At 34.2% G+C, this 18,796-nt stretch overlaps 2 protein-coding genes across 2 annotated transcripts; one reads left to right on the top strand and one right to left on the bottom strand.

The window, feature by feature from the left end:
• The first annotated feature begins 12,452 nt into the window (after positions 1-12,452).
• On the top strand, positions 12,453-14,502 carry LOC128553937 (uncharacterized). The gene is made up of 2 exons (XM_053535134.1): positions 12,453-12,554; positions 13,170-14,502. The coding sequence occupies exon 2, from the start codon at positions 13,366-13,368 to the stop codon at positions 14,380-14,382; it is 1,017 nt and encodes a 338-aa protein (XP_053391109.1). The 5' UTR covers positions 12,453-12,554; positions 13,170-13,365; the 3' UTR covers positions 14,383-14,502.
• A 1,683-nt stretch (positions 14,503-16,185) lies between these two features.
• On the bottom strand, positions 16,186-18,406 carry LOC128553936 (carbohydrate sulfotransferase 11-like). The gene has a single exon (XM_053535133.1). It carries the CDS (start codon positions 18,290-18,292, stop codon positions 17,306-17,308), a length of 987 nt encoding a protein of 328 aa, XP_053391108.1. The 5' UTR covers positions 18,293-18,406; the 3' UTR covers positions 16,186-17,305.
• Between the last annotated feature and the right edge of the window lie 390 nt (positions 18,407-18,796).

The following is an 18,796-nucleotide window of genomic DNA, read 5'->3' as shown; positions in this document are numbered from 1 at the left end:
GTAGTTATATTTACATTGAATATGGCAAAATACCTGTACCACGCTGATTGCCAATATTTTTAAAAGAAAGAGAAAATGATCATTTGACCAAGGGTGACACAAGTCTCCCTTTTATGTATTCTACAAACATACCATAATTTTCGAATCATTTAATTTCTTACATTCCCGATATATAAAGAATTACTTAATTGATATACGTATGATATTTAACCATTTTAGAGTAAAAAAAAAATCTACACATTAATACTATAAATTGTAATCGATCGTTTTCAAAAACACGACTTAAATATGTATATATGATTTAAAGATGGACGTGGTTATAAAAATCTAACAAAGTCATTATCAGGATTTTAACCTGGGGTCTGAAACATTTGGTAACATATACTACATGTCACACAGAAAAGAAAGAGCAGTATTAACTATTATAATTCGACAAGATTGTACAATGTCAATTCTAAAAATCTGTTTTATTTAATGTTTCCTATCTGATTTGAGAACCTTGTTCTGTAAAAAGATAGAGTACCAACAATGCATACCCGTTCGAAAATATAATATATTCGCTATACTTAACCAGGGGCGGAGGAGAATGGGATGGGTGGGGAGTCGTGACCCCAAGTGTCTGTGGGTTTAAGAAGTCAGTAAATTAAATATTAAAATGGGAGACAAATGATACCGAACTTTGGATGCTACAGTGTATCAGTTGCGTCCCCTGCCATGAAAACTTGTTTCACTTTAACTGTGCGAATAAACAGTTTACCTATGCTCACAAATGCATAAAATATGGATTTACCAACCACCCGGCATTACACTGCTTAATAAATCCGGGTCAACAATTCCAGTGGCGTTATTTAAAACCTAACAGCTCTCGATGTTATTTAAACTTCCCACAAGAACAAGTTTATCACATCATTTGGGAGAGCAGTGCACATAATTGGTCATCCTATCTTCAAAATTTAACGAACATAATCAATGATGCTTACTGCATATTAGAATAACAACAAATCGCAGTTAGACTGATAGTATCAATCATCAAGTTGCACATTGTCAGAGAAGTTATTAAACTGCATACCTGAATTAAGGGGAAACGGGAAAATTCTTTGATATATGGGCGATGCCTGCATACTAACTCTTTATTATGTCAAGGACTTAAATTTATTCCTTTGCGTCATCACTGAATTTTTGCTGCTCCTTTTTTATCAGTTTGTGTATTTAAATTATTACCCCGCAAACACGCAAAACGGTCATAAGTATAAACGAATCAAAAGCAAAAAATAGTGGCAGTGTTAAGTTTTTACTAATGATCAATACACACGAACGGCCTTAATATACAAATAAGATGTCGTGCGCTCGAGATAAGCTCTCCTGCGCACGAGATAATTTTAGATGTCGTGCACTCGAGAAAAGATGTCGTGCGTTCGAGATAAGATGTCGAGGGCCCGAGATAAGATGTCGTGCGCAGAAGATAATGTAATCTTTTAAAAAAAATAAATGCATGTTCTAAACATACCATCGTACAAAATACCCGTTCTTCACATGAACAATTATTTCGTACGTCTGTACTTGCGAAATGACGTTCAACAATATATTCTATAAATTTTCAGTAGTTGTACACACTATACCACTCAATTTCTAGATTCCTTGTGTATTTACTGAAGTCGTTCAAAGTAGATTTACTGTGCATATACTAAAATCGGTGGACGTTTTGTCATCAATAATATAAACACCACATTTTTGATAATTATAGAATAAAATCATACTGTAGTTATTCGAGTGACATCAGCGGATATAGAACACATGACACTTTTATTTTTCTTTATGTGCACGAATATACGTGTACGTGTTAAAATACACCTAGCCAATACTGTACATTACAACTGGCCTTATCATAATAATTAATTATCTCCTGGGCCAAAACTGTATAACTGTTATGAATTATGATCAAATCAAATGTAGGTGTAGTAATACGATTGCATACTATTACTGTATAATTGATCACATACAGAGATTTTTACATTCATGAGACAGCCTTTAAAGGATTAAGGCTTTTGCCATTTTGATAATGTAAAATTCCTATGTAAAACTGAGATCATCGGAACAACACGAGAAATGCGCAGGGATCAAAAAGAAACTAATAATGTTGAAAAGATGTCTCTCTGAGTAAATTAGAAAGTATCAATGACACTCAAACGCGTAGAAGAAAATGCAAATACATTTCCGGGACAAGTTTTTAACAGTGTTTAGTACCGTGCATCGCTCATATCTATACAAAATACATATTCATCAATCAAGGATATGTCAGTGTAAATGAGCTGAGTGTTATTTACATGTATCTAAGAAAATGTCTTTACATTTTCTAACACAAATCACACATGCGCCGAATATTTACAAAAATATGTCCGCCATGTTTTATTCAGTAACCGAAATAAAAGGAGTATTTTACCTTAGATTTCCTTATTGTATAATGCTATTCACTTTCCAGTCTAAGTAAAGCATCACTTTTTTTCTAACTTCCCACTGTCCGATCTTTCTGATCAGTTATGATCTCTCACAATTACATAATAAAACCAAAGTGTCACCAATACTATCACTTTACACAGCTTTTAGGACATCACGGCCTTTTAACATTAAATTTGTAAACATGCGCCGACAAAACAAGTGATGAAAGATCGGAACTTTTCAAAGATATGTTTTATTTCCTTTAATTTTTTGATGCTCTCAGCTTTAAACAACATAACTGTATTCAAAGAAATAACGAAGAAGGACCTCCAGATTGCCTATCCAATTAAGTAAAAACTGACCTAGGGTAGGACGTCTGAAATAGCATAATAAAGATTGTTTAAGACTTTTTCTTGATATATTCGACTAAATTTTACAAGTTTGTGAACAAAAAAGAGGACTTTGTAGACATTTCTAATTCTCATTTCAATTAAAATATGAATATTAATCATTTTTCCGTTTTAAACATCTCTCACCGCCAACTCCGCCCACTCACCACCACCATCCCATCCCCAGTGACGCAACAAAATATTTCTCATGCCTTTGTAAATAAATATTATATACGTGTGCTGCAAAAATGGTACTTTGTCACAGGGTGGAAAGTGCTAAAAACTGAAAAAATCTACACATAGGTGTCAGCAAATGAATTTTATATAAAATATTTTGACACTCATTGCATGTGTTTCTTAAACCTTACACCTCTACAGCTTTATTCGTTTTTGTAAATATTTTAAGCATAGAAAACACTATAAAAATAAACAGCGGACATAGAAAGTCAAGCTTGAAAGCAGACTGATCCTAACAGATATATCTTATGTTTTTTTCAATCAGGTCTGCTGCCTCTTGACAACCTAAATACGTCGACTGAGTGTCATCAGGATTGAGACAACTGCGTCTGTTGCAAGTCGGTGGCTTAGACATAATGTGTCTTCAGTCTAAACATGACAAAACATTTATGATCCTAAGCCCAAAGGTTCTCAAGTTATCATCCGGAAACCATTTAACTGTTCAGGGTCACTGTGACATTGACCTTTGATCTACTGACCTCAAAGGCAAACTTGGCCTTTATTTTGTGATGTTACACCTGAGTGCCAAAACTTATTTAAATCGGTCAAGCCTTTCATGAGTTATTGTACGGAAACACCAACAGATCGACCGACCGACTGCCAAGCTCACTCCTATACAGTCCCCCGTTTTGTAGGGTATTATAATGGTAATCTCAAACAAAAGGGCCAAGATGGCCCTAGGTTGCTCACCTGAGAAACACACCATAACAGTGTAAATATGTTTGACCTAGTGATTTCATGGACACAGATATTCTGACCAATTTTAATTAAGACTGGACTAAAACTCTTGAGGGTAAACAAGTATTTTCTTTGATTTGACCTAGTGACCTAGGTTTCGACCCTAGATACATCATATTCAAACTTATCCTAGATTTTATCAAGGCAATCATTCTGACCAAAATGCATGAAGATCAATTGAAAAATACAGCCTCTATCGCATACACAAGGTTTTTCTTTGATTTGACCTGGTGACCTAGTTTTTGTCCCCAGATAACCAATTTTCCAACTTGGCCTTAATTGTATCAAGATTATCATTCTGACAAAATGTCATGAAGATCAATTGAAAAATACAGCCTTTTCCTTTGATTTGACCTAGTGATCTAGTTTTTGATCCCAGATAACCCATTTTCAAACTTGGCCTAGATTTCATCAAGGTTATTATTCTGACAAAAATTCTTGAAGATCAATTGAAAAAATACAGCCTCTATCGCATGCACAAGGATTTTCTTTGATTTGACCTAGTGACCTAGATTTTGATCCCAGATAACCTACTTTCGTTCTTGGCCTAGATTTTATCAAGGCAATAATTCTGACAAAATTTCATGAAGATCAGTGGAAAAATACAGCCTCTATCGCATACACAAGCTAAATGTTGACAGACAGACAGACAGACGACGGGCGCCGGACATCGAGCGATCACAATAACTCAGGTGAGCTTAAAACGAACAAAATAGGTAGTGCAATATAATTGTTAAGGTGGTATCACGTTTCGAATTTCCAGTGAATTATAGAAAACAAATAATATTCAATTCTTTCAAAAAATCGTTATGTTATGATTCAACCAAATAGTTTCCTTTGTCTACCAGAAAGGAACAATTCTTATATCCTAATATTGAGGTTTGATACCTTTATTACAGACGATAAACTAAAACAATAGAGATTCCTACGCGACTTCGGTGAGCTCAACAAAGCAATTTCAAGCATAAATATTATTGTGGAATGTAAAGTAAGTTACACACTACAATGTCCTACCAAGATACTTACAAAAACAATGCATATGCAGAATGGAGAGATAAAAATAATTTTGACAGCTCGTGAAAACTGATGACAAATTTTGACCGGTGTATGATGACTCATGACCTAATTAGAGTTCTCTGTTTTTTCTAACTCCAAGTTTGATTTTCTTAAAAAAGGATCTTCTATATTGTAGCTTACAACTCATAAATCGAAACAGTAAAAGAATATATTGTTACCTTACTGTTTTGTCTATCCAGTCCTTTGTCACTAATTAGAGCAACTCACAGTGTTGCAATCATACAAAACACATCCCTTATTTTCACATGGATATTGAGGATTTATGTAATGAGCACATGTATTGGAAACACAATTTTGATTACGATTGTGTATTGCAGTAATACTAAACTATCTCAGCCGTGACGTGTCCTTAAATTTCGTAATATTTCGGTAACCAACGACCAAAATGCAACGCTACGTTAGTTACAATGTACGGATAAGAAATCAGGTTGCCGAATATACTACATATCATGCGCAATAATGCAGTGGACCGTCACGAAATCAGATTAAAACAAAATAAAATATATAAACATTGTTACCGTTCTTTTTTTTTTGTGTGTGTGTGTGTGTTGTTTTTTTTTTTTTTTTTTTTTTTGTTCTTTTTTTGTTAATGTTTTTCTTTTCTATTTTTTTTTTATTTTCCTTTTTTTTTTATTTCTTTCTTTTTATTAAATGAATATGCAAAACGTACTTGTTTGTTTCAGTTTCTTACCTAGTTTTTACAGATTTTATACCTCCTTATCAATAAAATGTCTATCCAATACGTGCATTGTTCCTGAGAAATTGCCAGATATACTTTTAGTTTTAATAGTTGAAAGTTTCAATAAAAAAGGCATTAAAAGAACGCTCTTCCAAGTGTAAAGTATGTACGGAATTAAAAGTAAAAAGCATGTATTCACTGTGCAAAATCATCTATGCTTAACTAGAACTGTCACAGGAGTGACGAATAATACCACCTCCCACCCCCGATACGGCCTTGTCACAGAGGTATAGCAAATTCTAAGTTGGAAAAGGACCATAACTACGTAAAAATGGTGGTTTATAGCCAAAGTCGAACATGACCTGTATTTTATGATGTTAACCTGTGTACCAAAAATATTTAAATCTGTCAAGCCTTGCATGAGTTATTGTCCGGAAACCATGAGTTTGGCAAACTTATGTTGGAAAGGGGCCATAACTACGTCATAAAATAATGGATTGTAAGCAAAGTCGAACTTGGCCTGTATTTTATAATGTTACACCGGTGTACTAAAATCTATTTAAATCTGTCAAGCCTTTTATGAGTTATTGTCAGGAAACCATGAAAACCAACGGGCGGACGGACGGACGGACGGACCGACCGACCGACCGAACGACAAGCTAGCTCCTATATACCACCCCCCCCCCCCCCCCCCCCCTCAAACTTCGTTTTGTGGGGATATAATTATACGTACGATATTTTTGTTTTCTCACCGTATCTAACATGTCCGAAACGTTGTGAATTTGGATCATCGTTACATTATACTCGGTTTTTATCATCATGATCATAGACGTCTAGTTTCTTTTACACTTTAATTTAAACAAAAATGTTCAATATAATATCAAAATGAAACCATAACTTTAGTAGGACAAGCGTATTTTGTTACCGTGATATTCCTTCTGTAGTCGGTCATTATATATTGTAAATATTTTTTTAACCAAAGAAGAAAATATCAGGTACTTGAAACTGCAGCGTTAGATTCTCGATGTGATTTGTCAGGCATTCATACGCCTGTAAATAAACAATATTGTTTCAAAATCAATACTGTTATTTCCTTTGTCGTATTTTGTGAATTTATGGTAAACAGGTAAAGTTATATGTATACTCAGCGTCACTGAAAATGTGGTGGTTGTTGCTACTCTATCATCAGATCATTAGGAATAAATACGAAAAACTCCGTGTAAATTAGCTGAGCGCAATTACTTCTCTAAAAAAAAACACATTACAACTAATCAGGTAATTTACACGGACTTATTCCTAATGATATTATAATATGTATTTGATTTATATTTTTTTTTTTGAAATCCTGAATCAAGTGTTTGCAGGAGTTATCTTTCCTATGGTTATCAGGTTATTGCTAGATATCGAATACTTGTACCGAAAATTGTGACACGAACATACTGATAACTTTTCCCACTTTTAGTCTTTTAATTAAAGTGAGAGTCCTTCGATCATGGTTTTAACGTATTGTCACATTGGAATAAACTGATAAAGTTTGTTTTACAGTAACTTCGAAATTGCCCAGATATAATACCATGTACCCCACCCACCTAATTCATCAGCCGTTCATACACGTACATCCCAAAAACATGAATATTAACAAAAAGCAAAATGATTACCTTAATGATTCTTAAGAATGCATTATCCCTTTTACCAATACCCCTTCCTTCCATTTTAAAACACTCAATGTGTAGTACACTCTTATCTGTGTGTGCGTAACAGCTATTTCAAGATTTTCCCGTGATATCCATGCAAACCCGTTGATGGTCTTATATTTAAAGAAAACGTTGGTCCAGGGGAGGTTAATTCAATTATTACACTTCTAACCTTGAACAGATTTATATCCCTTCCTTGAAAGAATTCATCTATTTATAAATTTATTTATATCTATGATATACACCTAGCTATGGACTTTAACATGTGCGAATAGATTTTTTTTTGTGCAATATAGACTTTCATGAAATTTCTTACAGTTGTAGATACACATATCACATATAAAATGGTAAAATAAAATGTATAGGTATTTGCCAATAATTAAAGCGATTCGCGCACATCGAGCTGATTTTAACACATTTTTTTTTTAAATCTCAATATAATATTTTAACTTTAGAAAGATAGTAACGTTGCCATTGTAAGTTACTTACGTGTTGCCATTGATTTATAAAATGATTTCCATTGCCGTACACCGAATCCAGGCTATAAGTTTAGATTTCCGGAAAATGATGTTATGTCATTACTTTCGCTGTATATAACATGCGGCATTACCTTTAGGGGACGTTTAGAAGAGTTTTTTTTTTTTTAGAAATATAGCGGCGTTATGACATTAAAAGAATTTTTGACGTTGTCAAATGACATTTTGCTGAACTTCATCGAGTATTGCCCTTTTTATCAGATATTTTATCCATAAGCCTGCTGTAACTATGTCAGTTATTTGAAAATTAACTCTACCATATTAGTATTTCTATGCCTTTTGACCTTTCTTGATGTCATAGAAACATTATCCTTACTTTACTTAATAGCTAGAACATAATATCTACGGATTGTGGAAATAATTTAAATTCATTTTAAAGTACTATTAAAAGGACCAGATTTATAAATTTTACTAACTGTAAATATGGGCCCATATACACACAGAATGGATGGTTTGTGAAAAAACAAAACAAAACAAAAGAAAACAAAAACAATTTTGAAGTCCATTCCGCCGATGAAATATTGGTGAAAAAAGTTCTTTTTCTTCCTCGAGTTATGTCACTGAGGACATATGGTAGTAGTTATTTACTGCAAAAGCAGAAATTTCCGCGAGGGTTTAAATTTCGCTATATTCGTGAGGCCCTACATATCACGAAAATTAATCCGGATATGAACGCCGTCTGTTTTGGAAGTGTATCTGTCCACGCACACAAGTGATACTGAATTTCATCAACATTAACTGCTACATGTATTTGACCGTAACTGTCAACATGTCTATTTAAAGGTTGATCCGAAACCATAAGGTACAGATAGTACTTATTTTTGTAATTACGAGATGTATCTAAAACAAATTTTGAGTGTGTATATGAAAGAGCACAACACTAAAAACCAAAGGATAGATATCCAACAGTGAATGACACACGCACGCACGCACACATATACACACAAAACAAAGCAAAACAAACACACGAGGAGAAAACAAACAAATAGAGGAAAACAATAAGGAACGGTCAGTTGCAAACCAACACTAGACAGCTAAACCGGTTTATGGTGCGCACTCTATAATAGAGTCAGACAAAACAGGTCAGAACACAGATATCAAAACAGTTCAGTCCCGGTTGTATTTTTAAACTGCCTATTATAGAGTCTTCCCCCTCTTCCGACGGACACAATCAAAGAGGGGAATGTTGCGTCCAACTGTAAAAGACTTGAACACTAAACCTGTGGTGTGTCTCAAAACAGTTGCTTTAGCGCGGGCGGGGGTACACGCCAAAACGAAGCTTGGCAACTTGTACACGAAATAACGACAAGTAAATGTTGCCAGGTCGACGGATACTTTTTGTCCATTTCATTTTTTGTTGTTTTTTTTTTTTTGGTGTGTGTGTGGGGGGGGGGGGGGGACAGGGTATAAAACTGCCGTTCTGGTGTCCGCGTTTTGTGGAACTGTCGTATTACCGTGTCATCGCTTCGCCAACACGACAGAACGACACTTTTTTTTAACAATCATATTGTTGTGCTGCTGTGTCGGCGGGTCGAACGAATGACAATACGACAGCTCAACAGATTTTGCACGAAAAAAATCACGACAAATAATGGTCGCAAATTTCAAATATTTTCTTTCTCCCGATCTAGTATCGGTTGGTATAAAAATGTTGTTCTTGCGCCCTTTTTTATCGATCTATCGTATTGTTGTGTCTTCGCCCTGTCGGCACGATACCATGACAGAACACTCTCTGTATTTGTCGTGTTCTCATGGTGTCGTTTTGTCATGTCTTTGCCCCGCAAACACGACTATCTTTCACCAAGTTCCGTAGTCGTGTATGCAAGTGCAAATATGTAGTTCCGTGCCACATAAAGTGAGAAAATATCAAATATATTTCACTTTAATTTTGCAATATTTGACTAAAGTTAGAATATCAAGAAAGGTTTAAAGCTATAATAGAAGCAATGTCAGTCCATCAGTAACGTCGAGTCCGTTCTGTTCTTCAAATGTTGTATGTATATTTATCCCACTAAGACGACAGGAATATAGATTATAGCCAAATGCGAAAATATAATGTTTTTAATTAGCAAATAAGTATTTCTGTCTCATTAATTAAAATCAATCGATAAAGTTTTGATGAAAATTAAATTAAATATTATTGTGATGGTTTGTAATAGTATTGCATGTATCTGATAGTACGCAATTTATTTTTTGTCTGTTTAGAACGTATATATTACTGTACATATCTTTTCATCAAATAAGTAAATCATTTCATTTATCAAACACAACGGACTTATTATAAAAGAGGCTTGGTCTGTGATATTGTATACGAGTCTTGTGGATTTTGCCTGGCCTGGATCACCTAAAGCGCGCAAGAATGGAGCTAAAAATGTTTCCGAACAAAATATGCTTAGAGCTGAAACTTGTTTCATTCTTGATTTAAATATATGAGCAGTGCCATAGAAAAACAAACATAGTGGCTTTGCGACCAGCATGGATCCAGACCAGCCTGCGCATCCGCGCAGTCTTGTCAGGATCCATGCTGTTCGCTAATGGTTTCTCTAATTCCTATAGGCTTTGAAAGCGAACAGCATGGATCCTGACCAGACTGCGCGGATGCGCAGGCTGGTCTGGATCCATGCTGGTCGCAAAGCAACTATGTTGGTTTTCTCATGGCACTGCTCAATTATTTGCGAATATCAATATCAAGTGTATTCCATAATCATTTTTATGGTGTAAATTAGTAGGTGTTTGTTTCTGTACGCTGAGTTGTTGTATGGTTCTGTACGCTGAGTCATTGGTGTTTCTTATCATTTCTCGTTTTTGATAGAAAACGTGGGAAAATATTCTTTATATATTGTGTAAGTGGACCATGTCTGCTTTATAAACTGTAACACCTATCTGAAAGAGAAAATAAACAAGGACAATAGTCTAACTTGAAAAGCCACATAATGCAATCGATGTGATAGTAAACGTTATGAAAAATAAACATTTTGCCTAGTCCCATTCCGTAACTCTAGTAACCACCCCTGAAGAGTGGCCACAGAGTCACAATCAATGGAAATATCGGGTTACTTTAGCTTTCTCGACATGGTTGCTAACACTGATGGTTTAATGACGAAAAGAAAAAATCTTTCCGAATATCCAATTTTCCCTTGCATATGACTTTGTGCAACACATGATATGTCACGTCATGAGCAATTTGCAATACCCGGAGAAAGTCACCCATTGGCCTATATCGTTGGCTTGTTTTTCACCGTCGATGACCTTACATTCTTATTACGTCATTGTAGGCACAATTCATTCAGGGATACGTACCGTCAGTACGGTGTCAGATAGCTAGCAGTTATTTGAAAGCACAACGTGTCAGGCAGGCAAATTCTAAGTGCATTGGCGCAACTGCATTATAAGGAAGTATTATTTACCGGCAATATTTGAACATAAAAACTATTTTGTTGAGAGGAGAGATCTAGCTCTATATCTTATTATTTTCATTTGCCTATTCTGTTATGAATGCCACGGATAACCTCTAGGGGACGAATCGAGCTGCGACTTTGCACTGTCCTAAATGTCTGACTGGGAATCAATAATGATTACGCAGGTTTTCAGACGTGGTCGAGTTGGACGTAATGTCAGACTGAAACTAAAATGAAAGGGATAATTAAAGCGGGGAAAGGTATTACCCGGTAGGAGATAACCTTATATTTTCCATACGATGAAAAAGCTACACGTGCGCATTTTGACGTCATATTTGACGTCACATTATGAAATAATATTGTATGAACGACTTTTAATTTGAAGTAGATCTATCTGAAAATGCTGCCGTAATTTTGGCGGTAAGCAAGAAAAATAATCCAAATAAATTAGCGCTTGGTTTTCCATTCCACGCTTGGTTATGGGAAATCTACGGTGCCCCTAAAGTGACATGTTACGCACTTTTTTTTCCACTTAGGTAACGTGAGACTTTTTTTATTTCGTTTAAACGAAATCATTTCGTTTAAACGAAATAACTAATTCGTTTAAACGAAATCATTTCGTTTAAACGAAATAACATTTCGTAAAAACGAAATCATTTCGTTTAAACGAATTAGTTATTTCGTTTAAACGAAATAGTTATTTCGTTTAAACGAAATAAAAAAAGTCTCACATTACCTAAGTGGAAAAAAAGTGCGTAACATGTCACTTTAGGGGCACCGTAGAAATCTGGTCTTACACGTATAAAATCATTATATACATATATTTCCAACGTATGGATATTTTTGTGAATTTCGCAATGTATTGTGTTCTTGTGAATTTTTCTATAATTTTAGTTTTAATTAAATTACAACTCGGTCATATAGAATCTCCATGTCGTATTTAATTAATAAATTTCGTCTACTTCAACACAGATCTGGCTTTACTCATTTTTTATTAACATAAACCTCTATCTCGTATTATACATTATATCGTTTTCATGAATAATCACCGAGTCTCCCTGTACAAGGTTTTTGTACACACAATTTTCAGGGACACAGTGTATCTTTGTCAGCCTCGTATAATACGCTTTGTGCTGTTTTTAACAGGATAGTATTTACATTTTGAAATGAAATCAAGTATTATACGTCGAGGTTTTGAATGAAATATGATTCAGCCATTCTTTACAAAAGCACTTGAAGAGTAAAATATTGTATTTCAATCCGTCATTATTTGTTCATGATGATTACAAAAGTTGAAAGCTATAAGGAAACTACGCTTTTGAATATTCTGAAGTTTAAAATCTGTCATGAAAATACGTAATTGTGTTAAGGTGAGCTCATTAATTTCATATACAATTAAACAAAGTGATTTTACAACATCTTTAGAAATTTCGAGGTATTTCATTCTATGGGATAATTTTGTATACATTTCTATGTTTTATAACAGTACAACATGTGTTTAGATGTTTTAGAGTCCTGTAAATCTACCAAAAAGAACAAAACAAAACAGATAACATAGGAAAGCTGCACCGACATTGAAATTGTTTAAAATAGTGAATTAATATTGTGACTGTTGGATTATCTTGATGTGCTCCGCGGTTGAGGCGAAAGCCTGTACCTTAAGAAACTTTGTGTCAATAAGTGACCTTTACTTCTAGACAAATACAAACATGTTATAATTATTTCCTTCTTTATGAAATGTTATGCAAGTACGAGTTACTTATACTGTCCTGAAACAAAAGTAAACTTACCCTTTCCTTCAATTTATAGTGATTCACAGTTACGTTGGCGCTTATAAAGCGCGCGCGTGTGTATATATTTACTGTCGCTGTAACGTAACAATATGTCTGTTATATAAATAGCGTTATTTCTGTTATGAAAGTAACTGTAAAACTGGTGATTGAGGTTTTATAAGTTTAATATTTTACTTTCATCTTCTTTTCCAGGTATTTTCTTGTTTATTGTTGTGTGCCATCCTGCTGACATACAGTTGTGTATACATTCTCGACATTTTCGACAGAACAAAAGCAAGCGAAATAACACAAGAACTGTCCTTTATACAGAAAAAAAAGTGTATGGAAGGAACATATAGTGACAAATAACATATTGTACAGAGGTGGTCAATACTTGACAGAAGAAAACATGGAGAATATAAAAGTTCATAGTGTCAACCAGTGCAAGAGTCGTAGATATCTTGTTTACAAATGCGATTCTTCAAGTTTATGTGGGGGTTGGGGAGACCGCCAAAATGGTATTGTATCATCCTTTCTATTTGCACTACTGACAAATAGGACTTTCATTATCGATATGACAAATCCTTGCAAACTGGAAAACTTTCTCCTGTCTAATGTTTACAACTGGTCAATATGTAGGGACTACATGAGAACACTGCCAAAGAAAAATTTTACTAGCTTCAATTATGTTGTAGGTAGTAGAAAATTTTTGAATCAAATTAAAGACTTTACTTTTGATAGGAACTGGACAGCTCAGGTTATAGGTTTAAGATTCAATGCATATATGCGTGTTATTGATCAGATTAGACAACACAAGCAAGCTAAAGCAAGATTGAACTGGTTGTTGAATGCTACAAATGAGGAGGTTATTCATAGAGTACTGCACACTTTATTTCAACCAAATCAAAGAATTCTGGATGATGCTGTAAAGCTCAATACGAACAGGATACATGACAAGCATTTAGTGTGTAGTCACATCCGTAAAGGGAAGAATCCCAGCATTCCAGGAGATAACAAGCTTCCTAGAGGAACTCCAAATGAAACTTTGATATTTGACTTTTTGAAACAATACAATGATGACAGAAAATATGCTATCTATATTGCAACTGATTCGGACGAAGTTAGAAGACTTGCTGAAGCATCTATTAAATCATACATTAACATTAACAGAACAATTGTTCATGTTGACCGACTGGGAAAACTGAAAAAGTATAAGGAAGAATCTTGTGAAGGATTTTATACAGTAATTTTTGAGCAGTTTATGCTATCGCTCTGTGACACACTTGTATTAACTCGAAGTAATTTTGGTGGAATTGCAGCATATATAAGAGGCATTTCAGACAACCTTTTCTTGTATAATCAAAAAACTGATATAATACTTCCATCTAACTTAACTTATATGCAACGCATATTCAAATTTATCTAAAACTGAATTATAGCGGTGTTTATGGTTTTTTTATGATTACTCTCTATTATAATTTTTGTGCTTATAGTGTAATGCCATACCTCTTCTAGCACTTTATTCAAATATTATAATAACAAGAGACATAATTCGGTCCGTTACATTGTTTACACTTTTCATCTCTCCAAATACATATTTTCAGCTTAAATACTGTCATTAATGTTTTTTTCTAATTGAAATGTATCTGTGATTTCTGTCAATCCATGACAAACATCAGTTGCTACACTATCATGATTCCTTCATCATGCTTTATGACAAATCTCATTTACTACACTTTCATGATTCATCTATCCTGCTCTGTGAAAAAAACTCATTTACTACACCATTGTGATTCATTTATCCTGCTCTTTGATAAATCGGAATTACTTTACTAACATGATTCATCTATCCTGTTCTATGGCAAATCTCAGTTACTACACTTTCATGATTCATCTATCCTGCTCTGTGAAAAAAACTCATTTACTACATCATTGTGATTCATTTATCCAGCTCTTTGATAAATCGGAATTACTTTACTAACATGATTCATCTATCCTGCTCTATGGCAAATCTCAGTTACTACACTATCATGATTCCTCTATTCTACTCTATTGCAAATCTCAGTTACTACACTATCATGTTTTCTCTATTCTACTCTATTGCAAATCTCAGTTACTACACTATCATGATTCCTCTATTCTACTCTATTGCAAATCTCAGTTACTACACTATCATGATTCCTCTATTCTACTCTATTGCAAATCTCAGTTACTACACTATCATGATTCCTCTATTCTACTCTATTGCAAATCTCAGTTACTACACTATCATGATTCCTCTATTCTACTCTATTGCAAATCTCAGTTACTACACTATCATGATTCCTCTATTCTATTCTATTGCAAATTTCATTTGCTACACTGCCACGATTCATTTATCATGTTCTTTGACAAAACTAATTTACGTAACTATCATGATTTATTTATCATGTTCTGTGACAAATCTCAATTACTATGATTCATGTATCATATCCTGCTTTACGAATAAACCCAATAGTTACACTATCATGATTCATTTATCATGCTCTACTCTATGACAAATCTCAATTACTACACTATCATAATTCATTTATCATTTTCTATGACAAATCTCAATTACTACACTATAATGATTCATCTATCCTGCTCTATGACAAATCTCAGTTACTACACTATCATGATTCCTTTATCATGCTTTATAACAAATCTCAATTACTACACTATAATGATTCACCTATCCTGCTCTATGACAAATCTCAGTTACTACACTATCATGATTCCTTTATCATGCTTTATGACAAATCTCAATTACTACACTACCATAATTCATCCACCCTGCTTTACGACAGATCCCAGAAACTACATTGTCAATGTAAGCAATACCTTCATAATAGTAAATAGTGAAGAACATGGCGAGGATTACAAATATATACAGTCTTTATATTTTGATCTCCTTTTCCTTTTTAACATTAAAATACCCTTCGGAAAATATCGAGTTTGGTCCCCTGAGTAATCAATTATTGCAATCGGCTCATTTAAAAGTCTCATTAAAAACATTTGAAGAAGTTAAACAACATTTTGGTAAGTAATTTATGCTTTATTTTAGCCTAGTTCAACCCGTTTGTACATCAATATTTGCCGAAGGAAAAAAAAACGATATTCTTGAAGACTATTCAAATATTGCTTTTGTGTTTGAAAAAACTGGGAAAGAATACATTGATACGTACAAACCTCATAAAACATACTTGGTTAATAGGTTGGATACGCGTTTTTGTATATCGACCTTCAAAGTTATGATAATGCTTTCATTGCCACGAAGTAACATGAGAATGTATGTTTACAATAATTCTCCCTTTAGGAAATCACCCGATGATATCGCTAAAGAATAGTTTTTCACATTAAGTTGGAGCAGAATTATAGTTTTGTTTTGAATTGAATTTTACAAGATGCACCCGTTGGCGTGTCACGACGAATACAAACTTCTAAAAAAGATACACATTTTATTTACTTTTAAAGCCACATTATACCAGTTAATTCATGTGGACAGATTTGAATACATAAAATGACATGTCTTTGAAAATTAAAGCGTTAATATTCTGATTGAATGGTATCAACATTTTCAGTAGGACCTCTGTTTATTTTCATCTCCTTAAATACAAAGGTATTATTTTAATTTCAGTTACTCCCTGTTATATAAAATAGCTGATCTCAAACCTGCTGCAATCTTTACAAACACAAAACCAGCAGATGTTATTTCTATAGTGTTCCTCTGTAGTTTTGTTACAACAGATTAAAAAAATAACTACTGAAGCACCGAGGTGACAATTGTACGTTTTTATCTCGTGGCTACGAGAAACCTACTCACGAGAACTAGCTTGGGTCCCTTTCGTTCCAAAATGTTAGTATCTCATGTCCACAAGGTAAAACGTACGCATTCGAGTTAATATCTCATGATAACTCGAGTTATCTCGTGGTCATAAGAAACTTACTCGCGGGAAAGAGATATCATCTCAAGGCTACGGGATAACTTATTTCAGGGAACGAGATAATATCTCACAGCAACGAGGAAACAAAACTTTGTTACCTCAGAGACTCCATATCAATCTGTATAACTTTGTTTGAAGTATTTTCTCCATACATTTAATATATAATGATAACAAAAGGGCAAATACTTCAAACTATTCAGTAAAATTGATTTTTGATTTAAGCACTTTTATCACATAAAGATCAGTGTATTTTCTGTATAAACGTCTTAAGACTATTTGAATCTTAAAACCTGATTCTGTACAACTAAGTACCGTTTACAAATAACACTTCATCTTTTTTACCCTTTAATTGCTTAGCATTTTCACTGCACACAAAGCGTCAGTTCAAAAAGGTGGGCAGTTTTGGAAGTAACTAAAAGTCTGAAAATTTGTTGGATTAATGGACACAATGGGTACTCGATCATATCCAAATATTTCAAAGTCTAAATCAAATGCCTGTTGTATTAAATTTACTGATGATTTAGGAAGTGAACTCAAAGCTTGTACAAGCGCTGCTTGTCGACTGTTCTGTAAGTCCTCTGAATCACTCCCGTCATAAGCATTCTTTAGAGCTGATTCAAACTGTTTTCTTGTTACGTTACGTACATCCTCATCCGATTTAAAAGGAAACTTTATTTTAAAACTGATGATTCCTCGGCTCTGAAGCCTGCTCCAAACTTTGAACAAAGCACATCCAAATGACACTTCACATTCAGCTACCCCTTTTTTCTGAGAAAACACCCAACCAGCAGCGTCCTTTATAGCGTCTAGTGCGGAGTCTTTCTCAAAATCATCAAATTTAATTTTTTCTGAAAGTTTGAATGCATCTAGAATATGCATAGTATCTTCTTTAATTGTCTCATATTTGCCAATGTAATCGAATGAGACATTACAAGGTAAGCAATGCAAATAGTTAGACTGGAAATGCCCATCTATACATGGTTTAGATAGAACATTATGCACGGTATGATTAACAAATTCTGCAAATGTCACATCATAAACACACTTGACATCAGTTTTTCTTTCCCTTTTCACTATCTGTTTTCCAGCTGATTTCCAGAAGTAGATATTTGGTGAATAGAACTTGTCAAGCCAACCAGAAAATAGTCTCGTGTAAGGGTCTCTCACAAATATAACACTTCTTGTTTTGCTAAAAATTTCAACAATATTTGTCCAATTTTTACCTTTCATTGACCGGTACCCTCCTTTCTCGGTATACGCTTCTCCTAAGCCAATATGGGTAGGATTAGAAACGTTCCGCCAACCTCCTGCTATATGCAAAATTCGTTTCCAGAATGTACTCCCAGTCTTCTCAATTGCACAGAAAAGCATCTCTTTATTTTCCACATATTTTAGATTACTTGCGACGCCATTTCGTATACATCTTTGATCCACATGAGTCTCTCTCACTTTAGAACATACGTTCTGAAGATGTCTTTTGCGGTTTATAAACCGGCGATGGATATCATTTTGCTAAAAGATATGACAAAGTATGCTAACTAAATAATACTGTCAAATATACAAAGGGTTTGACTAAACGTTGCATTGTTCTCATCGTATTCATTACAGTCAAGTTGTTTAAAGTGGCATTCTTAGGTATGAGAATTAAACTGAGGTATTCTACAATCCCATATTTCTTGGTCACCTTTATCTAGTCAGAAAAGGGCTAACGCTTTCGTTGTAAGAAGATCTACATCTATATCATTAATTATTGCTTGCCTTATATATGGTTTGAATTAATCTATAAGCAAAGGAGACATTCAACATGTTACCTGATCCATACTGCCCTTCGACCTTTCGCTGGAAGTGTTAATATTTTCCTTTATATTTACGACT

The sequence above is a fragment of the Mercenaria mercenaria genome, unplaced genomic scaffold, assembly GCF_021730395.1.
Source record: "Mercenaria mercenaria strain notata unplaced genomic scaffold, MADL_Memer_1 contig_4514, whole genome shotgun sequence".
NCBI lineage: Eukaryota > Metazoa > Mollusca > Bivalvia > Venerida > Veneridae > Mercenaria > Mercenaria mercenaria.
This window is presented reverse-complemented; position numbering and strand designations above follow the sequence as displayed.

What these genes read in the sequence shown, in the direction of transcription:
- LOC128553937 (XM_053535134.1), top strand. Translation starts at nt 13,366, where the DNA reads ATGGAGAATATAAAAGTTCATAGTGTCAACCAGTGCAAGAGTCGTAGA.
- LOC128553936 (XM_053535133.1), bottom strand. Translation starts at nt 18,292, where the DNA reads ATGCTTTTCTGTGCAATTGAGAAGACTGGGAGTACATTCTGGAAACGA.